General features: G+C 37.5%; 2 protein-coding genes across 2 annotated transcripts; both read left to right on the plus strand.

Moving 5' to 3' along the window:
* Positions 1 to 3,886: 3,886 nt before the first annotated feature.
* LOC133527654 (uncharacterized) lies at positions 3,887 to 19,762 on the plus strand. The gene is made up of 2 exons (XM_061864756.1): positions 3,887 to 4,152; positions 19,407 to 19,762. Exons 1-2 carry the CDS (start codon positions 4,089 to 4,091, stop codon positions 19,745 to 19,747), a joined length of 405 nt encoding a protein of 134 aa, XP_061720740.1. The 5' UTR covers positions 3,887 to 4,088; the 3' UTR covers positions 19,748 to 19,762.
* Positions 9,863 to 16,119, plus strand: LOC133527644 (uncharacterized). Its single transcript, XM_061864743.1, has 2 exons — positions 9,863 to 10,319; positions 10,695 to 16,119. The coding sequence occupies exon 2, from the start codon at positions 11,573 to 11,575 to the stop codon at positions 12,938 to 12,940; it is 1,368 nt and encodes a 455-aa protein (XP_061720727.1). The 5' UTR covers positions 9,863 to 10,319; positions 10,695 to 11,572; the 3' UTR covers positions 12,941 to 16,119.
* Positions 19,763 to 20,666: the final 904 nt, after the last annotated feature.

Here is a 20,666-nt window from a genome sequence, read left to right on the forward strand (position 1 = left end):
TTGTTGTCTAATGGCAAAATCACTAATAGACATGAGTACCGTTATTGATTATACCGGTAATCAAAGCTTTAGTGATAAAAATTGCGAAATACAACTATAACCGGTTATACCTAATTTAAAACCGGTAGTCAGAATACCGGTAACGATCCTTGGTTCCGGTCCTTTGTGAAACTTGAATAAATAAAACAGGAAGTTTATCGGCAAGACATTTGCACCGTACTTGATATTTTACATAAGAACAAGTAATTGGAGTTCCTTTAAAGTAAAATGTTGCATAACATCAAAGTATGCCCAAAAGGGCATGAGTTATTATGAAACTAATACATATAGTTACGACATTTGGTTTAGCGTATTAGTCTACAACAGTCTGTTAATTTAAATAATTATTTATCATGTTTAGGAATTAAACTTACACAAACCAATTAATCCCATTCTTCTTCTTGTGTTGTATTGAATAGTAAACGCACAAGGCATTTGATATAGGTTTCTGAATTAATAATTTTGTATGGGCTGACATGTTATGCCACAGAAGGCTGCTGTCGTACTAAAGCTGTCTAATTCCGCCTAGTACCTACAGTCAATTCACTGATTTAAACCTTCACGATTTTTACACATCTTTAACTTATACAAATGGGACTTACTCGCTTAAGTTTTAAATTTACCTCCGACGTTTCAAGGACGGTGTTGTCGGAGAAGACTGGCTAAAGTTGACATCAACATTTACATTAGAAAATCGCGCGAGTTTTTCGAACTACCCGCACAGTCGATTCGTTTTCGGCACAGTAGCCGAGGGGTCATTTTTGAGCCCAAGTCAGTCTTTTATAGTTATTCTAGTTCGATGTTCGCAATAAAATGGTTTTTTTATTGTACTTTTATTGAAAATATATATTTTTACGTTATGCTTAAAGCTAGATTCGTGATGGTGTGGCAATGATGCAAACTTGCCTATTCTTTTTATTAGTTTTTTTTATTGTTCGAATTCCCTAGGTGAGCTTGAGTTTGCTCGTCTTACATTTATATGAACAAATTGAATAGTTGTTTATTCAAATAGTGATCAAATTATTGGTATAAAGAAAATAAACGATATGATAAATAAATCAATAATAAATCTATATAATAGATTCATATACATAAATACCTTGTGATTTTAGGATAATTTTAATGTAACACTAGGGGAATAAAGATGATTTTTATAAGAAAAATAATGAAACCGTTTTGACGCGGCCTGAGACGTTATTTCAGGCTGCGAAAAACACTAATAATTGATGCAAATTTAGAGTTTTGATATAGTGTAGGTATTTCATGCTGCTGAAAATAACTGAAACTTGTTAAAATTTCAAATCTCATATATTGTGTAGAGATTCATTCATAACGGCCTGAAACGATACTTAAGGCTGCTGATGGCGACTGAAACTCGTGATAATTTCCAATGTTTTGACATTGCGTAAGGTATCATTAGAAATGGCTTGAAACGATATTTCAGGCTACTGAAAACGACTAAAACTTGATTTAAAATTAATATATTTTTATATAGTGTAGAGTTTTATCAGAAAGGACCTGACATGTCGCTTCCTGAAAACTCTCAGGACTTGATGAAATTTAATAAATTGGCAGGGGTGATATTTCGGGCTGTTACAGCTTGTTGGAAATGCTAATATTATAGTTTTAATGGTATTAGAAATTAATAATAAAACTTAACTGAAATCAAGGTATCCTGTCGGCTGATAGAGCTCTTTTAAAAGAACAACGTGTTTTCTACCTAATCATATTTTAAGCATATGTTGCAAAATGCCGCAACGATACTCGTAATGTTTATGTAAGGACGATTAAAAATTTGAATGAACAATGATATTATCCGTACAAATCTAAGTTTCAGTGATGGACGCAAATGACGATAAGGTCAGCAATAATGGGCGCAGAGAGAAGCGCAGCTCCGATCATAATGTCGCGGAAGTGGACGTTAACGAATGTGAGATTCGGGAACGTCCAACGCCTAAATCATCTGCCATGCCAAGTGAGGGAGCGGAAGGGAGCCTGAAAGGTAGGCAAAGCCGCAAACACTTGCTGCATGATGAAGAGTATGATTGCGAGTTACGGTGTGAGAGAGTGCCACGTTCACGAACACCAAATTTGGGTCCAGACATGTTCCGTGCAGTTGAAGCATGTCGCCATAGACGCACGGGCGCGCAAGAAATTGCGGATGGTCGTGGAGTTCCTCTTATGAAGACAACTAGCATAATTATAAGCATCCGCGACATCATGTAAGTCCAATACGGTATGGACGCATGGAGAGAAAGAGGCACTATGTTTATAGTAGTAGTTCTGATGACGACTATCGTGTAACCTCTAAACATAAAAGGTTGTACTCTCACTCGCCATGCGTCGATCGTGTCGTAGATAGTAAGTAGACTACCTGAATGAATCTGGTGAAAATACTATAAGTAAATTTCTAATCATCATAAAGATATTGAAGAGATGAAGATTCTCGAGTTCGATCCAATATCGAAAGATCAAACCATTCCTACATGGCTTACAAAAGTAGAGGAGTGTGCTGAGACTTACGGGTGGGCAGAGAAAGAGATTATACATTTCACGCTTCTGAAACTTACAGGTCTTGCTAAATGTTGGTACCAGGGTCTTGGGTGTTAAGTTAGTAAAATTAAAAAAAAAAAAAACATACGATGATATTGGGACGACGACACTGAAAGTCCAAATGGAATGGGTCTGAGTAATCATCATGGCTAGTTAGCATGGCTAATAGTCTAGGATATAGGTAATTTAGATTAATTGATATTTTTTGTGAATATTGCACTATTGTTATAAAATAAAAGCTTTCGATTAGGCTTTGTAGACGTTAATAAATTAAATTATAATTCAAATTAAGTTATGTGTGCTGTATACTTTATGAAACTGCTAGCTTAACAGTCTAGGCGTGATTTATTTATTTAGTATAGATTTCATGTTGACACTTGGAGAGACTGTACACCTCCAAATCTTATTAGTATTAGTACTCTGACATTGGGGACCTTTTACATCTCCAGATTTAATGTATTATTTACCATAGAGACAATATGTCTCTGTTTTACTGTAGTCATTATTTATTTGATAATTATAATGTAATGTTTACCTAGGTATTGGCCGTTGTATTTGTAAATGTTGTTATATTTTTTCATGTCACTACATGATGTTACTATAAATGTTGTATTGACTTGTAAAAGAGTCCTTGAGGTCTACTTGCAGATTTACTTTTAGAATTTTGAAATTCGTATTGCTTAGTTAAAATACTTTATTTTGTAATATACTGATATGAAACGAGTAAATCTAAAATGTAACCTAATGGTAAATGTAGGTGAGCAAAGGGACTTGCTCTAGCAGGATGGCCGAGCTGTAAGGATACTGTTTAGTTTATATAGATATTTTGTCATTATAATACATTTTTCTAGATTAAATAAGCTAACTATACTATTAAAAGTATTTGTAACGATCGATCACGTGAAGAGTCACGTGATCGATCCCTCCATCTTAAATATTGAACGAGCATTCGGGAGGTGACATTCGAACGATGACAGTCGAACGATGACAGTCGATGCAAATTACAAGTGGTTACGTTGATTGTATTATTAGCAGGTCAGTACGTTTTGTTTTGTTAGAACTCGATACAATATAATTGCTTGTCTAAGCGACAAGCGTACTACTGTCGTGTGGTTAGTTAGATTGGAAGAGGTTATATTCATTGTGCCAAATAAATGTATTTTGATCACACCTACCGTTCTTTTAATATTATGGTTAGACCCCTTATACGTGTATGTAACACCTTAACCAGTTAATTATCATGGAGAAATTCGGTTGGTACCTCTGTACAAATGTCACATCCCTAATGACATTGACACTAGACCAATCACTAGCAGCAAACTTCACGCTGCGCGCCATCTTGTACCCGACCATTGTTCGTCTGTCATCCGACAGTGATGAACTATCGGTAGCTCGTGCCCAATCCGCCCTGAACAGCGCACATAATCATCGATTGACCGAGATCCTTCGCCGCGAGGTCGTCTGAACTCCACACAGGACACAGAGACGGCTCCACCATGCGTCCTCTGCTCGCCTGCCTGCCTCTGGCATTGCTATTTATAGTTCCAACAAATGCAGACAGTAAGTGAATTTGGTGAATATTTCATATAATTAGTTTTATTTATATCAATGATTGGCCTCGGGTATTCGTGTCGTATTCCGATGTCTGTGCGCTCAGACAGAATGTTACAGTTTTCGTGCTTAATTGTATAATTGTTATCTGAGCACTACGCCTCGGCTGGACGTTTAGTAGGTCGTTGTCGCCCTCCGTAGTGGCCTAGGGATGATGTCACTTTGCTTCCTTTACGTTTAATTACTTTGTTTATGATTCATTCGTTCTTTTTCTGCATATTTTTTTTTTAATTCTATAGACAATATTTTTTCGTTATGATTTTATTACATTGGTTCTCATGCAAGTCAGGGTAGCACACCATTATAGTGACTAAATTGAAGAAAAAAAAATTCTAAAAGGGGACAGAAGTAGTTTTGTCTCATTCATAGCTTCTTGTTATTTTCCCAGTATCATTTCATAATGCTTTGTTATCTTAGCAAATAACTAAATGCTTTTATAACTTCACTAACTTGTTTGTTAGTTTTCTGTGATAATACATTTCCCAAAAGATAATATTGTCTTGTAACAGATAATTAGTTCTAGATGTGAATTGCCAAGGCAATTAGGAAATAAAGGTGTTTTCTCAACTTCTTATTTCAACCTATTTTTATTTGAACTTATCACTGTTTACATAAAATAATATTTTTACTTATTGTGTATTACGCAAACAGGTGATCCAACATTCCAGTTTCCAAAATGTCCACTACTCTAGACTCTAATTAGGTTTTGTCAGTGCAAGAGCAAAGGAGAGATCTCAGGAAGGAATTTTACGTATTTATTTCATGTCCTTCAAATGTAGAGTAGGAATTATTATTAAATGAAAGGCAAGGATCGAAATATATACTCAATATAATTAACTCGAACCAACAAAAGTACAATTCATGTCAATAATTATCAAGACAACATTCTCGCTCGAAGTCAAGTACAAAAGTGAGGCGCGCCGGTCTTCTCCCTTCGACCGCAACTCGGTGGCGTGAGAACCCGTCGGCCCCACTCTGCTCGCTCGGATGTGACGTCAGCCGGCGTCACCAAGTGCTGCCATCTCGCGGCGACAACATCCGGCCGTCCTACGTACGCATTACGTCCCCGAATGCGTTCAAGTCTGATGCATATGCTGCGAAGAAAACAGTAAATTAGGATTCATCATCATCATCACACTCGCAACAAGGTTTTCCCACTTTCAAAGAGTGAGGTCACCGTGTCCTGGCTATTCCATCATTGGCTAGCTTTGACACCTACACGCTCACTCTTTTAATGCGTACTCAAGAGTCTATTATTCCTTCATCGGTCAATAAACTCCAGTGCACACATTACAAGTGCCATGTATCATATACGCATCATGAACGATTTATTATTATTATTGTATTTACAGTTTTTGTTAGCTTTATTGTTCCATCAGCGGCCAATCTCATGCTAACCTTCACTGCAACATACACATATTCGTAGCATTATGCATTAGACACAACTTATTTTTTTATATATAATAAGTTAATCAAGTAATGATGTGAACTATATTTCATGAAATAAAATTATTTCCAAGAACTTGTTTTTTGTTTCTTCACTATTTTAATGACTGATTCAATGCATACCTGACAACATCCGGTTTACACATCCGGGGCTCCCTCGTCGACCTGTGCGTCAGCGATACGAACCCAGGGCTTCATATTCTCGGCACACGTGATGCCCTCGTATCGCCTTGCGGTCCTCTCAGCGCCTCGCATGTCTGCCACTTTATTTATACCGGTCGTGACCTAGTACCTCTACAACTTGGAATGGTCCCTTGTAAATAGGAAGTAATTTTGTACTCTGACCGTCATTACTTTGACTGGGTATCTTGATAACAACTAGCTCTCCTACAGCATATACTCGGGCTTCTTTTCTTTTCGCGTCAAATAATTGTTTTTGTTTCTCTGCAGCTTTTTTATATTCTCATCGACTTTTATTCTTAAGGCCGTTACATCTACTGCTTGCTCAATATCGTCGACGAGGTTATCGAAATCAGTTTGCAATCGATATCCAAAAAATACTTCGCTTGGGACAGCGGCTGTAGACTTGTTAATAGTGGAATTGATGCCTTGTTGGATGTCAGAAACATGAGTATCCCATTTATTGTTATCGGTATCTGCTCCCTTACTGCGCAATGCTTCCAAAATTGTAAGATTGTACCGTTCGACCTGTCCATTCGAACGCGGCATCGCTGTAGCTATTATATGTTGCCTAATCTTTCCCTCAATACAAAAATCACGAAACATCTTAGAGGTAAACGCACTTCCAGCATCACATATAATTCTCTTGGGGTTTCCGAATACTTTAAAGATCTTTTTTAATTCATTTATTACACATTTACTTTTTGTGTTTTGTACCGGGGTTATAAATACGAACTTTGTAAACGAATCAACAATAACTAATAAGTACGTATTTTTTTGTGTTGTTTTCACAAAGGGCCCCAAGTGGTCTATATGTAACGTGTGGAAAGGCCTAGCATATTTAGGTATCGGATACAATTTACCAGCTTTTTTTCCATGAACATTTTTATTATAGATACAGTTTACGCAATTACTCACATACTTTGTAACAATTTTTTTCATATGTGGGAACCAATATTTGCTCTTTATGCGTTCAATTGTCTTATCTACAGCAAAGTGCCCTATATCATCATGGTTAGCCTTTATTACCTGCCATATACATTGTTTGGGTACTAGCCATCTTCTACCATACTCAGTTCTACGATACACTTTATTCCCTAGCAATTCATAATTGTTAAAAATTTGCTTATGCGACTCGGCCTCGCCTGACGCTAAAATGTCTTTAATTGAACATATACAAGGATCTTGCAATTGTACTGATAATAGCCAATCAGACTCCAAAACATTGATTACCATCACACTTTCATTAACAGGGGCCGCGGAGTTACCGACTGGATTTCTGCTTAACGCGTCTACGTGTTGCATTTGAGTCCCCGGCCTATGCACAATGTCAAAATTAAATTCCTGTGTCTGTAACACCCACCTACCTATACGCGAATTTATCTCTTGTTTCATAATAGTATACCTCACCGCATTGCAATCAGTCACGATTTTAAATTGATTTCCTAACAGATAATGCCTAAACTTCTTTAAACTCACAACAATAGCCAAAAACTCGAGTTCAAACGAATGGTATTTTTTTTCTTCCGTGGTTGTCTGTCGACTATAGAAATAAATTGGTTTTTCACCATTTTTAGTAACCTGTACCACGATACACGCGATTCCATCACGTGACGCATCTGTATATAAAATTATCGGTAATTTGGGGTCAAATATAGTAAGCAGCGCGTTTGTTAATAGTTCATGTTTCAATGCGTTTACAGCTTTACTTTGCTCTTCGCCCCATTCCCATGCGATATCCTTTTTCAAAAGTTTTGTCAAAGGGCTACATAAAACTGCACAGTTTTTCACAAATTTTCGAAAAAAATTCACTAAACCAAGAAATTGCCTAACTTGATGCACGTTTTCTGGTATTGGATAATCTTTGATAGCTGACAGTTTTTTCATGCCTGGTCGGACTCCATCGCCCGAAATATCATAACCAAGAAAGCTAATTTTGTTTTGAAAAAAATTGCATTTTTCTAAATTAATTGTTAACCCATTATCCTGTAAAAGACTCAAAACTGACTCCAGGCACTGTACGTTTTCCTCCAGTGTCTCCGTCGCTATTAATAAATCGTCCATATAACATATAACACGTCCAAATCTAAGTTTACCCAATACCGTGTCCATCAGTCTCTGAAAAACTGCAGGCCCATTACAAACCCCGAACGGCATTCTCAAAAATTCAAATTTTGAATCACATGTAATGAACGCAAATTTAGGAATAGAATCATCTTTAATTTTAATTTGATAATACCCAGATTTTAAATCTAATGACGTGAAATATTTACAACCGCGCATTCTATCTATCAAATCTTCTACAATCGGCATCGGGTATTTTTCCTTTACAGTTATCTTGTTTAGTTGTCTATAGTCGACACACAATCGTTTCTGACCATTGGGTTTATCGACTAATAAAACCGGACTCGCGTACGGTGAATTACTCTCACGTATAATATTATTTTTCAATAAATCGTCAATTATTTCCCGCGTAACTTTCTTTTCCGATTCCGACATACGATATGGTCGCTGACACACTGGCTTATTCGTGGTAACTTCAATATCAAGCTCAACGCATGATGTTTTCCCCAAATTGGATAAGTCATTTGCTACACACTTCGGATATTTTGTAAATAGATCATTCAGAATTTCAATATGCTCTGTATTATCGGCATTGAACATTGATGTTTCAATCAAACAAATTTGTTCTTTTGTTATTGGTTGGAACATCAATGTATTACCTACCCGGGTATACATGATGTTTTCATTTTCGGTAAAATTTCTACCTATTAGTGTGTCACATCCAGATAGCTCGTTTATAACATAAAAATCCACCTCTAACTGCACCTTATCCAATTTGAGCATCACAGACACCGCTTGCGTCACCTCACTGCATATCTCTTTTTTATACCCGGTGAGCCTAACCGGTGCGTCTAACTGCCGCGGAACTAAATTCAACTTAGCAACCAAATCTGATTCCATTAATGAGCATGCGCTGCCCATATCAATAAAAGCTTGATGTTTACAATCATTTAAATACACTTCTTTATAAAAAAATTCTTTAGCGTTAGATGTACTAATGAACTTCACTTCAGCAGACTTTTCGGTCTTTGTTTTCGGTTTAGATCTACATGCCGCCTCTAAATGTCCCGATTTCTGACAAAAGTTACATTTCAAGGAGTCTTTTTGATTACAATCAATCTTTTTGTGCCCCATTTCACCACAAGAAAAACAAGTAATTTTTGTTTGCGAATGCTCGTTACTAAACGAGCCCTGATTATTGGTTTGGTCCGTTTTCCTAAAAACAAACCCACCGTTGTTAGACCGAGAAATTTGCTGTTTAGACGGCACATTGATTGCATTATTTTTATTTAACAATTTCATTTCTACCGTCGAATATGTTTTGCCATGTAAAAATGAGGCTAATTCATCACAATATTGGAAATTACCAGCTTCGGCCGCTGTGCAAATATTTTTATCCCCAATAGTCCCGACTATAATCGAAATCACATCTTTCTCTTTAAATGATAGCCGCAGCCGATCAATCTTACTTTTTTGTTGGAAGTAGAACTCGTACAGCGACTGCCCTTCGGTGGGCTTAGCACTCATTAAATCCGATAACAACGTATACATATTTCGATTTATTTGGAACGTGTCTAACATTTCATTGCGCCAGTCTTTCCAATCCCAAGAAGTCCAACACGTACGATTTTTTTGTAACGAATCATACCAAGTTTTCGCAGTATTTCGTAACTTTTGTAACGCCTGATATTTAATTATTTTATCTGACCATCCGAAAGCCCGAGCGTTAGCATCCACAACATTGAGCCACATAGATATATCGTCAATCAAAGGATCAAATTCAGGAATCACCGAAGATAATAATGCATTCTGACTCACGGTCTCAGAGCGCTTACGACTTCGCTTGTTTTTCCGCCGCTGTCGCCTGCTGTATCCCGAGCTGTTGCTGCTTGATGAGGATGACGAACTTCGAGACGTGCCTGACTCCGAGGGCGAACTGTCTTTATTCTTACGCTTTTTATGAGAATGTTTAGTTTGTAACGTAATACGTTACATGTTTAATAAATAGACCTTAAGAGCTACTACTTATCTAATTAAAAATATATTAACAACTCTAAACTATATTACACACTAATATATACAACAATACTGTTTTAAACTATGTATTTAGGATTATAAAATCATCTTCACGCTGATTAATTTGAATATGTCGCGCCATAGTTATTACATTCACTCACATTAATGTTACATTCGCGAGTGCATGAATGAAGTGCATTGATCGGTGCGCTTTGTCATCGCGCGCCGCCGCTCGCTCATTCATTCTACCTTTGAAGTTGAGTGGAACGCACGTCGCTTAAATATCGATCTCTGCTACGGTTTGAAATAACGAATCCGTAATCGAATTTTGACTTCGTCCCTACGTGTTCCTCGACTATTATAAAATCACTGTGGTGTTTAATTATGTTTTTAAGTGTACCCCGAATTGGGTAAGTGGATACATTTAATATGCTAGTTGCTCAGAATGTAGTAGTGCTATTTAATTGCTTAGGAATTTTAACTTGCATATTGAAATCACAATCATTTCATAGTAATTGCCATTTAACTAAAAATATCACTTCCTTACTATAATTTTGTGCATAATCAATATGACCTTTTGTCAAACAACCCTCCATTTTGTATTTAAAAAAATAATTCAATTTAAATTTCTTTATTTCGTAATTTACTTCGTTTTTTTGTAATCTCCGTATCTGAATTGTGAACTCCCACGGCAACACAACTACTATAGTGCTTTCCTGCTTGCCGTTGGTGTTCACAAAGGCTTATGGGCCGTTTCTAACGTATTGTTCGATGGCGCGTTCCAGGGTCCAAAGTCCAGAGTGACTTTTTATTGGCTTCCTGCTTGCCGCCCGCTTGCCGTTTTGCTACTGGCGTGCTTCTGGCCCTTTCCCCGACTCAGCGCCACGAAGTAGCAGCTGCGCTGAACTCAGCGCTGACCAGAAAAATCGGCGCCTACCACCTCGGCACCGTCAGGGGAGTACTCTGGCTACGAACGACTTGCGGAATCCGATCTTGCATAGTATTAGCGCGAACCACGCTATTATACCCATTTTTACCAACTGAGCTGGTTGTGGAAATAAATATTTTGAGCGTTCTTCTGCCTCCTCATTTATAATTCCTCATACCTAAGAGACGTTTTAGGAGGTAGAACTTGCCAAGCGCGACACTGGCGCCCTTACACGTGGTTTTTTTTTACTTATCGGATTCCGTTTTTCTTTGTGCCTTGTAGTTAGTGTATGTTTGTGGTTTTTTTCATTGTGAAACGTTTTTTTTTATTTTGCCTTCTTTTTCTTCTTGGGTTTTTTCCTGCTACTGAGGTGTACGAAGTTTCACTATTTTAAAATATTCTGGATTTAATTATTTTTTCTGTGTTAACTATAACTATTTTTTTTAATTTAATTTTTACTTTTGGATTGGTTACGAATACTGAAATTGTTTTGCAATTACATCCATTTCTTAATTATTGTATTAGTTATTGACATATCAACTAGTACACATTAGTAGCATTGCTTTTTTTTCTTGTGCTCTTAACAGTTTTATTTTTCCTAATTTAAATAAAAAAAACCAAACGTTCATCATCATCATTTTAATTGTAACAGAGCGGAGAACTTGAGTTGATTATAGTTTTTTAGTAGTTGCTTTTGCTTTGTACCACTTACCCAGGATATCTATTTGGTTCATCATGCTGTCCGTGAAGTACTTATCTCTTCAAAAGTCAGAGCTGGAGTATGAAGTGCGCATTAGAGGCGCCACTCCTGCGTCTTCCGTTGAGGAACTACGCAAACAAATTGTAAAACTTTCAAAGGACTTTCCTTCGGAGCATATTTTAGAATCTCCACTCAAACCTAGACAAGACCTTCACGGCTGTTTGGAAGTTCTCACTAAAATTCAGTCAAATTTGGATATTGCTGACACTACTGCTCCTATTCTTATGAGAACCCAAAACATGCTGAACCATTTATATAATCGTATTGCGAGGATAATACGTAGTGATGAAATTAAAAAAGAGTACGACGAAGTCGTTAAAGAATTTGACCTTCTTACAAAAAAGTTTAAGACCCTTCAGGCAAATAAACCTTTTGCAAGCAATTCTGGTGCGTGTTCCACCAGCTCTTTCGAATCTGGACTTGCGGTCCCCGAGCTGCAGAACGTGATCTCGGTGACATGCGACCGAACGTCAGCTGATCTTGCGAAATTAAAATTTAACGGCACTACTTGCGTGCGCTCTTTTATTCAGCGTGTTGATGAGTTTATAAAAGCTCGTAATATTCCTACCAGTAAGATATTCAATTACTCTACTGAAATTTTCCAAGACAATGCCTTGCATTGGTATCGGTCTGTGAGAGACAAGGTAGATTCATGGTCCGAATTAGCAGCCCTATTGAGGAAGGACTTTGATCAGTCAGATTATGACTACAGACTGGACGCGGAGATTCGTGCTCGTACTCAGGGAGAACGCGAGAGCATCACCATTTATCTCTCTATCATGGATGGTATGTTCTCGCGTTTGTCCAACCCTCCTTCAGAGGCAGAGAAGTTAAGAATCCTTCTTCACAATATAAGGCCCTGCTATGCAAGCACTCTGGCATCAGTGGCTTCTATTTCGGACATAGAATCCTTACGTACCTTGTGTCGCAATTATGAAAATGTTCAAGCTCGATTGTCACAATTTCAAGAACCGCCTAAGGTCACATCAAATACAGTTGCGCCTGAATTTGCGTACGCTGCAGATTCTAATAAAAACACCAATAAATATAGCAGTCATTTTAATAGGCAAACCTTTACAAACACTAATAATTACAACAAACATTATAGCTACAAACAACAAAATAATAATCAAAATACTTCAAAACCTCAGCAACAAAATTATATACATAGCGTTCAAACAAATAAAAATCTACCATACTGCCCAAGATGTCGTAACAATACGCATCACATTCGTCAATGTCAAGCTAGTCGTGAAATTGTTTGTTTCAAGTGCGGAATGAAGGATGTGAAAACACCAGATTGCCCAGTTTGTTCTAAAGGCAAGAAGGAACAAAAAAACTAGCTGAGCAGAGTTGTGGAAATTTTAATAAGGAAGATTGGGATACCTGGCTTAATTTTATAAAAATCTTTACCTCCTCATACAAGGTTTCCACAATTCTGCAATCTAAACCTGAACATGACAATAGGCCGTATGTTAATATTAAAATTAATGATGTTGACGCCTGCGTTTTGTTGGATTGTGGTGCTGCAGTCACAATATTAGGAAATAATTCTCATAAGTCTTTAACCGACTGCACTTTTCACCAGATTCAAAACAACTCCAGTATGGAAGCGGCTGGTGGTCAACTTATGAATAGTATTGGTTACATGAATTTACCCATTACATTCGAAGGGCAATACCATATAATCAAGGCTTATGTTGTCCCAGAGATTAAATCTCCCATATTACTAGGCGTAGATTTTTGGCGTGCGTTCGGACTTTGCCCAAAATATGTTGGAAGCGTCACATTGTCAGACCACCCCATTTCGGAAATTAAAACGAACCCTGAAGAGACCTTTATTCTATCTTATGACAATTTGACGCAGCCACAGAAAGTAATAGCGGATACCGTTATCAGCCAGTTTCGGTCAATATCCACTGAGGAGAAAGGGTTAGGTCGTACAAACGCAATCACTCATTATATTGATACCGGGGACGCCCAGCCTATTAAACAACGTTATTATAGAATGTCCCCTGAGAAGCAGCGCATTCTGATAGAGCAAGTTGATGAAATGTTGGCTCTGGATGTCATCGAGCCTTGTGAGAGCGCTTGGTCGTCCCCTGTTCTCATAGTTAATAAGAAGAACGGACAACCACGGTTCTGTCTCGATAGCCGTAAGTTAAACGCGGTCACCAAGCGCGACGCTTATTATTTGCCGTACGTGTCGGAAATTTTAGATAGTCTCCGTGATGCTAAGTATTTAACTAGCATAGATTTATCAAAGGCTTTCTGGCAAATCCCTATCGCTCCTGAAGATCGTGACAAAACAGCATTTTATATACCTGGTAGAGGCACCCTACGTTTTAAAACAACTGCTTTTGGTTTGACCAACGCGCCTGCTACACAGCAAAGGTTGGTTGATCATTTGTTTGGTCACACAGAGTTTAAGACGTTTGCTTATCTTGACGACATTATTATCGTTAGTTCCTCATTTGAAGAACACGTGTCACGTCTGTTGCGAGTTTTGGACAAGTTAAAACAAGCAAATCTCACGGTGAATTTTGAGAAATGCAAGTTCTTTAGGAGTGAGTTGAAATACCTCGGGTACGTAGTCGATAGTCGTGGCTTACGCACTGATCCCGTAAAAATTGAAGCGATAGTTAACTTTCCCACTCCTACTAATAAGAAAGAACTTAAACGTTTTCTTGGAACTGCCACGTGGTACCGTCGTTTCGTGCCCAATTTTAGTACTGTAGCAGGTCCTTTAAACAGGCTTACTTCAAATGGCAAAAAGGCTCCAAAATTTGAATGGACTCAGGAAGCTGATGCGGCTTTTAACGCTTTAAAGGAATCCTTGGTTTCCGCACCAGTTCTGTCCTGTCCGGATTACTCGTTGCCCTTCCAAGTCCACTGTGACGCTAGTAATTATGGAGTAGGTGCTTTGCTAACACAGAGTCTAAATGGTAAAGAACACCCTATAGCCTATATGAGTCGATCTTTATCCCAAGCTGAGAGAAATTACAGCATCACGGAACGCGAAGCTCTTAGTGTCTTGACAGCACTGGAGTATTGGCGCTGTTATCTCGAGAACGGTAAGACTTTTGTAGTGTACACTGACCATTCTGCGTTAAAATGGTTCTTATCTTTAGAAAATCCTACTGGGAGATTAGCACGTTGGGGAGTACGATTATCTGCGTTCAATTTTGAAATGAAGCATCGCCGTGGAGTCGATAACGTTATACCTGACGCTCTTTCTCGCGCTGTCCCAGTCAATGCTATTTCTTTGTCCAACTCCATAGTTTCCACGAGTGATGAGTGGTATAAACGAATTTACAACAGTTGCCTTAATTCTCCAAGTAATTATCCTAATTTTCTTATTAAAAATAATTCTTTGTTTCGGCTATGTAAATCTAAATTTGAACAACTTACTTCCGAATTTGATTGGAAAGAGGTAGTGCCAAACGAATTTCGCGACCAAATAATAGAAAAAAACCATTCGGAACCAACAGCCGGACATCTTGGCATCTTTAAAACTTATCGGCGGTTAGCATTAAATTATTTCTGGCCTGGCATGCACCAAGATGTCGTTAAGTTCGTAGGCTCATGTTCTGTTTGTTTGTCGTACAAATCTCAAAATCATACGACCTTAGGAGAAATGGGACGCCCGAAACAGTGTTCACGTCCTTTTCAAATGATTTCTGTAGATTTTATTGGTCCGCTACCCGTTACACGCAAACAAAACAGCTACATTCTTGTCATTACTTGCTGTTTCTCTAAATATTGCGAGATATTTCCACTACGTCGTGCGACTAGCGATGCAGTAGTTAGACTTTTAGAGGAAAACATATTTTTGGTCCATGGCGTTCCCCAAACCATATTCCTCGATAATGGTAGCCAGTTCACTAGCTCGGCAACCAATGCTCTTTTTAAACGTTATAACGTTCCAAATGTGTACTTTACACCAAGATACACTCCGCAAATTAATCTCGTGGAACGTTACAATAAGACAATAGTCACATGTTTGTCTACGTTTGTCCAAAACGACCACCGGACGTGGGACACTTTTATCCCCAAAATAAAGTTCGCCATAAATAACTCTGCGAACGAATCGATTCGTGGTTATACACCATCTTTTATTGTGTATGGACGTGAACTTGTCTTGTGTGGATCTCACTATACAGATAATGATCTAGGTGACGAGATATTGTTCTTACCTCGCGATGCCTATGTCGAAAACCGTGGTTGTTTGGCTTCTGTGTTTGATGATGTGCAAGCTTCATTGTGGCAGGCACATGTAAAAAACACTGCTCAGTATAATTTACGACGGAAACCCGCCGAATTTAATGTTGGAGACATAGTCTTAAAACGCACGTATATTTTAAGCGATAAAGACAAATACTTTAGCAAGAAATTGGCGCCTAAATTTATTAAGTGTCGTATAATGGAAAAGAGGTCTCCTCTTGTGTATGTCTTGGAGGATATGAAAGGTAAAAATCTAGGGGTCTGGCATATTAAAGATATCAAGCTGGCCAGCAACCTTTGATAAATGCAAGCCCTGTAGTTTAGACCTTGTTATTAGTATAAGTCATATGTGCAATATATCACACATGCCTTTTGTATGAAAGGACGCGTCGTCAACTTTAAAAGTTGCATTTGCTTCTACGTCTGAGATGAAGTCTGAAAGGAAAGTGTGAGAGATGATCGAATGAAAGAATAATGCTAATGGCAATCCAATCGGGTTTTCTTTTAAAATAAAACCCTTACGATGGAGAGGGGGGTATATGTAACGTAATACGTTACATGTTTAATAAATAGACCTTAAGAGCTACTACTTATCTAATTAAAAATATATTAACAACTCTAAACTATATTACACACTAATATATACAACAATACTGTTTTAAACTATGTATTTAGGATTATAAAATCATCTTCACGCTGATTAATTTGAATATGTCGCGCCATAGTTATTACATTCACTCACATTAATGTTACATTCGCGAGTGCATGAATGAAGTGCATTGATCGGTGCGCTTTGTCATCGCGCGCCGCCGCTCGCTCATTCATTCTACCTTGCCAAGCGCGACAAGTTTTACTTCTACTTTTACGACTTATTTCTTTACTTTTTCTTTTTGGCGCCATGGCGCGGTTCGAACACTTCTGATATTAAATGAAAGGCAAGGATCGAAATATATACTCAATATAATTAACTCGAACCAACAAAAGTACAATTCATGTCAATAATTATCAAGACAACATTCTCGCTCGAAGTCAAGTACAAAAGTGAGGCGCGCCGGTCTTCTCCCTTCGACCGCAACTCGGTGGCGTGAGAACCCGTCGGCCCCACTCTGCTCGCTCGGATGTGACGTCAGCCGGCGTCACCAAGTGCTGCCATCTCGCGGCGACAACATCATCAAAAGATATTATTTATCACGATAAAAATCTTAATAGATAATATTGTTCTGTATTTCTCATACTAACATTTTATGTTGCCTTAATTTGTACTAATATTTTTTTTGGAAATATAACCTCATGTATGTAGTTAAATATGTAATTAGACACATTATATAAATTGTTTACATAATTTGAACAAAATAATCTCATTTCTTATCTATTGATGAAAGGAGGACAACAACAGGGCTATTGCAATGTTGGTAATATATTGCTAAGCAATGATTATACTTGTCAAGATTGGCACATGAATTTTATTTACAGTTACAGATATATTGTAACTGCCAAGGTGCTTATAAATATCTAAACACTCCTATATTAGTCAGGGTGTTATAGTGAATGTTCAGATATTCTAAGCACCTTGGCTGTATATCGATACTTAATATATCATTATTTACATTGTCTTCCTTCTTGATGTCCCATAGTCTGAAAAAAGATTTTTTGAGTTACAGTTCTCCTGAAATTTATTGTTTTTTTTTTCTCTTTTTGTGTAAAAATCTTAATGTGGTTCATAGAATACACCTACTTGCCAAATTTGAACAGTATAGCTCTTTTAGTTTCGGAAAAACGTGGCTGTGACATAAACGGACAGACAGATGGACATGACGAATCTATAAGGGTTCCATTTTTGCCATTTGGCTACGGAACCCTAAAAACAAAACTTCTGACATAATAAAACAATAAAAAATCTTCATCTGACGAGAAAGTAAGATCGTCGATAAATCCGCTGAAGACATCTGACGCCAGTGACGCCATGATTTCAACTCATGAGATTTTACTTATAAAAAGATTACGCTTAGATCCACGCGTTTCGTATTCGTAAAGTTTTTACGATACGCTTACGCTCCATGTTCTGAGGGCTTAATATTCACATTCCTTATTTATATCACGACAATATTCATGTCTAATAACCTGGATCTATTCTAAACTAGTTATTATTAATAAGCATTAATATACTTTTAATAATAATCAATTTTCTTTAAACCTTAAATGACTTAAATTAAAAAATGACAATTCAAGGGGCATGCCTTTTCTACTTTTTATATAGTCCTAAAATTCTGTATTCTTAATAAAAAAATATAAATAGGATGGTATATGATTCATTATAACATGGTCATTTTTTAGACAGCATAAATTCTTCCATATAAATAGTTAATGCTTGCTTTGATACTAACTTCATCAAAACCTAAATATTAAAAAAAAAAGAAAAGTCGAGCATAATAATACATTATGCAGAGGCTGGGAAATGGCAATTCATGGATGAGATTTGATTTGTCCAAAGAAGACAAATCTATGAATTGCTATTCTTGCCGAGGCATATGTAGTACTTTCTTCCAAACATGCGAGGAAATGAGCTTAACAAACACTTTAATCATGATTAAACATCTTCATTCAAAATAATTGTGCAATATAAAATAATAAATGTGAAATATAAGCTATACCCAGCGTGCAAATCGCTGTATTTACACACCTGGAATAAAAAAAAATGCATAAGTGATTATATTAAGCAGTTTTCACACGATCATATCATACACGACGGTCTTGTACGACATGTAAAGCCACTGAGCTCCCTATTTCACTCCTACCACTGTACCGGGTCGTGTCAGACGCGGCTAATAAATTATTGTTTGCATTGATTTTTTTAGTCAATAGGTACGTTTAAAAAAGTAGAAAACAACTTATTAATGGATTTTCGTACAATTCGCATAAACGATTCAATTATGAATTTGAATTCATAAGAAAATCAGGTTGACTTCAATTATTCACTTCACATACTATCTTTGCTACTTGAACATTTCCGAGCATAATTGGAGAAAAAAAGTACAGTTAGCACCATTACGCGTCCTACCCTACCGCGTTGTGTGGCGTCCTATGGCTGAGATACACGTCATACTCGTGAACGGGTGCTGTTTGTGGAGACCGGTCTGTTTAAGCTTACACGGGGTACAGGTTATGTTAAAGTATGTAACTTTACTTTTGAGTGACATTAACGTGAGACACTTCATTCGGTTCTTGTCTGTTTTAATTTTTTTGTCTTTTAATTATTTATATAAGAATTCAAGCCTTGGCGACCCTCTACATCTCTAAGGATAATTTAATATATATTTTTATATTTTATCTCTGACACTTAGAGACTTATACATCTCTAAAGAATTTTAGTATTTTATGGTTTTACTTTTTTATCATAGTTTTTTTTTTTGTGTAATTTGACATTTAGAGACAGTATACATCTCTAATAAAGTATTTATTATTTCATAGATTCGATATTTGTAATTGTTTTTTTTTAATTTATTGTTTGTAAAAATGGACATGTAAAAGTGCCCCTGTGGCCTATTTGCTGAATAAATGTTTGATATTTGATATTTGTGATGGTAGAGACGGCGCCAACCGAAGCAGAGATCGTGGTCGTGGTGCCAGAGGGGGCTCCGCTCGAGCTCGCCTGCGTCCTACGGGTGGAGCAGCCGGTGGAGTGGCGGCGGGAAGGGAGCCCTAAGCTCCCTGACGAGCTGAAAGTCGCCGGAGAGAGCACGGGCGCTGGAGGACTGACAGCGAGGCTCCGGGCTCAGTATGCGCGTCCGGACCTCGCCGGGGTGTACTCCTGTGCGCGCGGGCCGCAAGCGCAGCGCCTGCGGGTGGTCGTCGAGCCTCGGCCCGCCACGATAGCCGCCGGTACCGCATGCGGCTTCGCTTCGCTCGTTGCCGTATCAAATCAATAAACAAACTTACATGTTTACTTGTTTATTATTTCACTTCCCTGTATGCAAAGAGTAAAGTAAGTAAAGTCTGTATCACCCTAATAAAGAAAATAAAAAGCGACGATTAATACAGCGCCATCTTGGTGAGTTAAAGCCCGACCAGAAATATATGATCATTTTCAAGAGGGCGCTGTTATTCTCATGTATATGGTGACAGTTTAGTATGAAAAATTTAGTTCCAAAGAAATTCCGCAATATGGCGCGTGATCATATACTTATTACTGGTCAGGCTTTAAGTAAAACCTAATTATATGATGTAAGTGAGAAATAAAACTTTCACAAATCGTTAAAAAATATTGGATATTATGAAAGATAATAATCATTTAAGTACAGATGTAGTAAATAGTCCTTTCCCATCACATTTTCACGAAAACGCGCGAACGTGTCTTGGTCTTGTGTCTATTACAGTCAGTCTCGATACAAAAAGTACTGAGGTTGATTGAAGTAACATGATAAATACGAACGATTCCGAGAAAATACGATGGGAAAGGATTATTCACTACATTTTTATGCAATTATTCCCTTATAACTTGTTTTTTTTTTTATATTCTTTAGAGTTAGTCTGCCAAGCCATTTCCGCTAGTAGAAAAAATGCAGGCGCGAAGGGTTATCGTTTTCATTTTCTACTGACAAAGTTTATCAGACTACAATATAATATTTTTACCAGCACAAATTAGTCCGTGTATGTAACACCTTAACCAGATTAATTATCATGGACAAATTCGGTTGGTACCTCTGTACAAATGTCACATCCCTAATGACATTGACACTAGACCAATCACTAGCAGCAAACTTCACGCTGCGCGCCATCTTGTTCCCGTCCATTGTTCGTCTGTCATCCGACAGTGATGAACTATCGGTAGCTCGTGCCCAATCCAAG

The sequence above is a fragment of the Cydia pomonella genome, chromosome 18 (genome assembly GCF_033807575.1).
Source record: "Cydia pomonella isolate Wapato2018A chromosome 18, ilCydPomo1, whole genome shotgun sequence".
NCBI lineage: Eukaryota > Metazoa > Arthropoda > Insecta > Lepidoptera > Tortricidae > Cydia > Cydia pomonella.

Excerpts from the sequence above, each read along its gene's own strand:
- LOC133527654 (XM_061864756.1), top strand. The coding sequence starts at position 4,089 with ATGCGTCCTCTGCTCGCCTGCCTGCCTCTGGCATTGCTATTTATAGTT. Across the intron at positions 4,153-19,406 it reads AGTTCCAACAAATGCAGACA|AGACGGCGCCAACCGAAGCA; the intron begins GTAAGTGAATTT and ends TTGTGATGGTAG.
- LOC133527644 (XM_061864743.1), top strand. The coding sequence starts at position 11,573 with ATGCTGTCCGTGAAGTACTTATCTCTTCAAAAGTCAGAGCTGGAGTAT.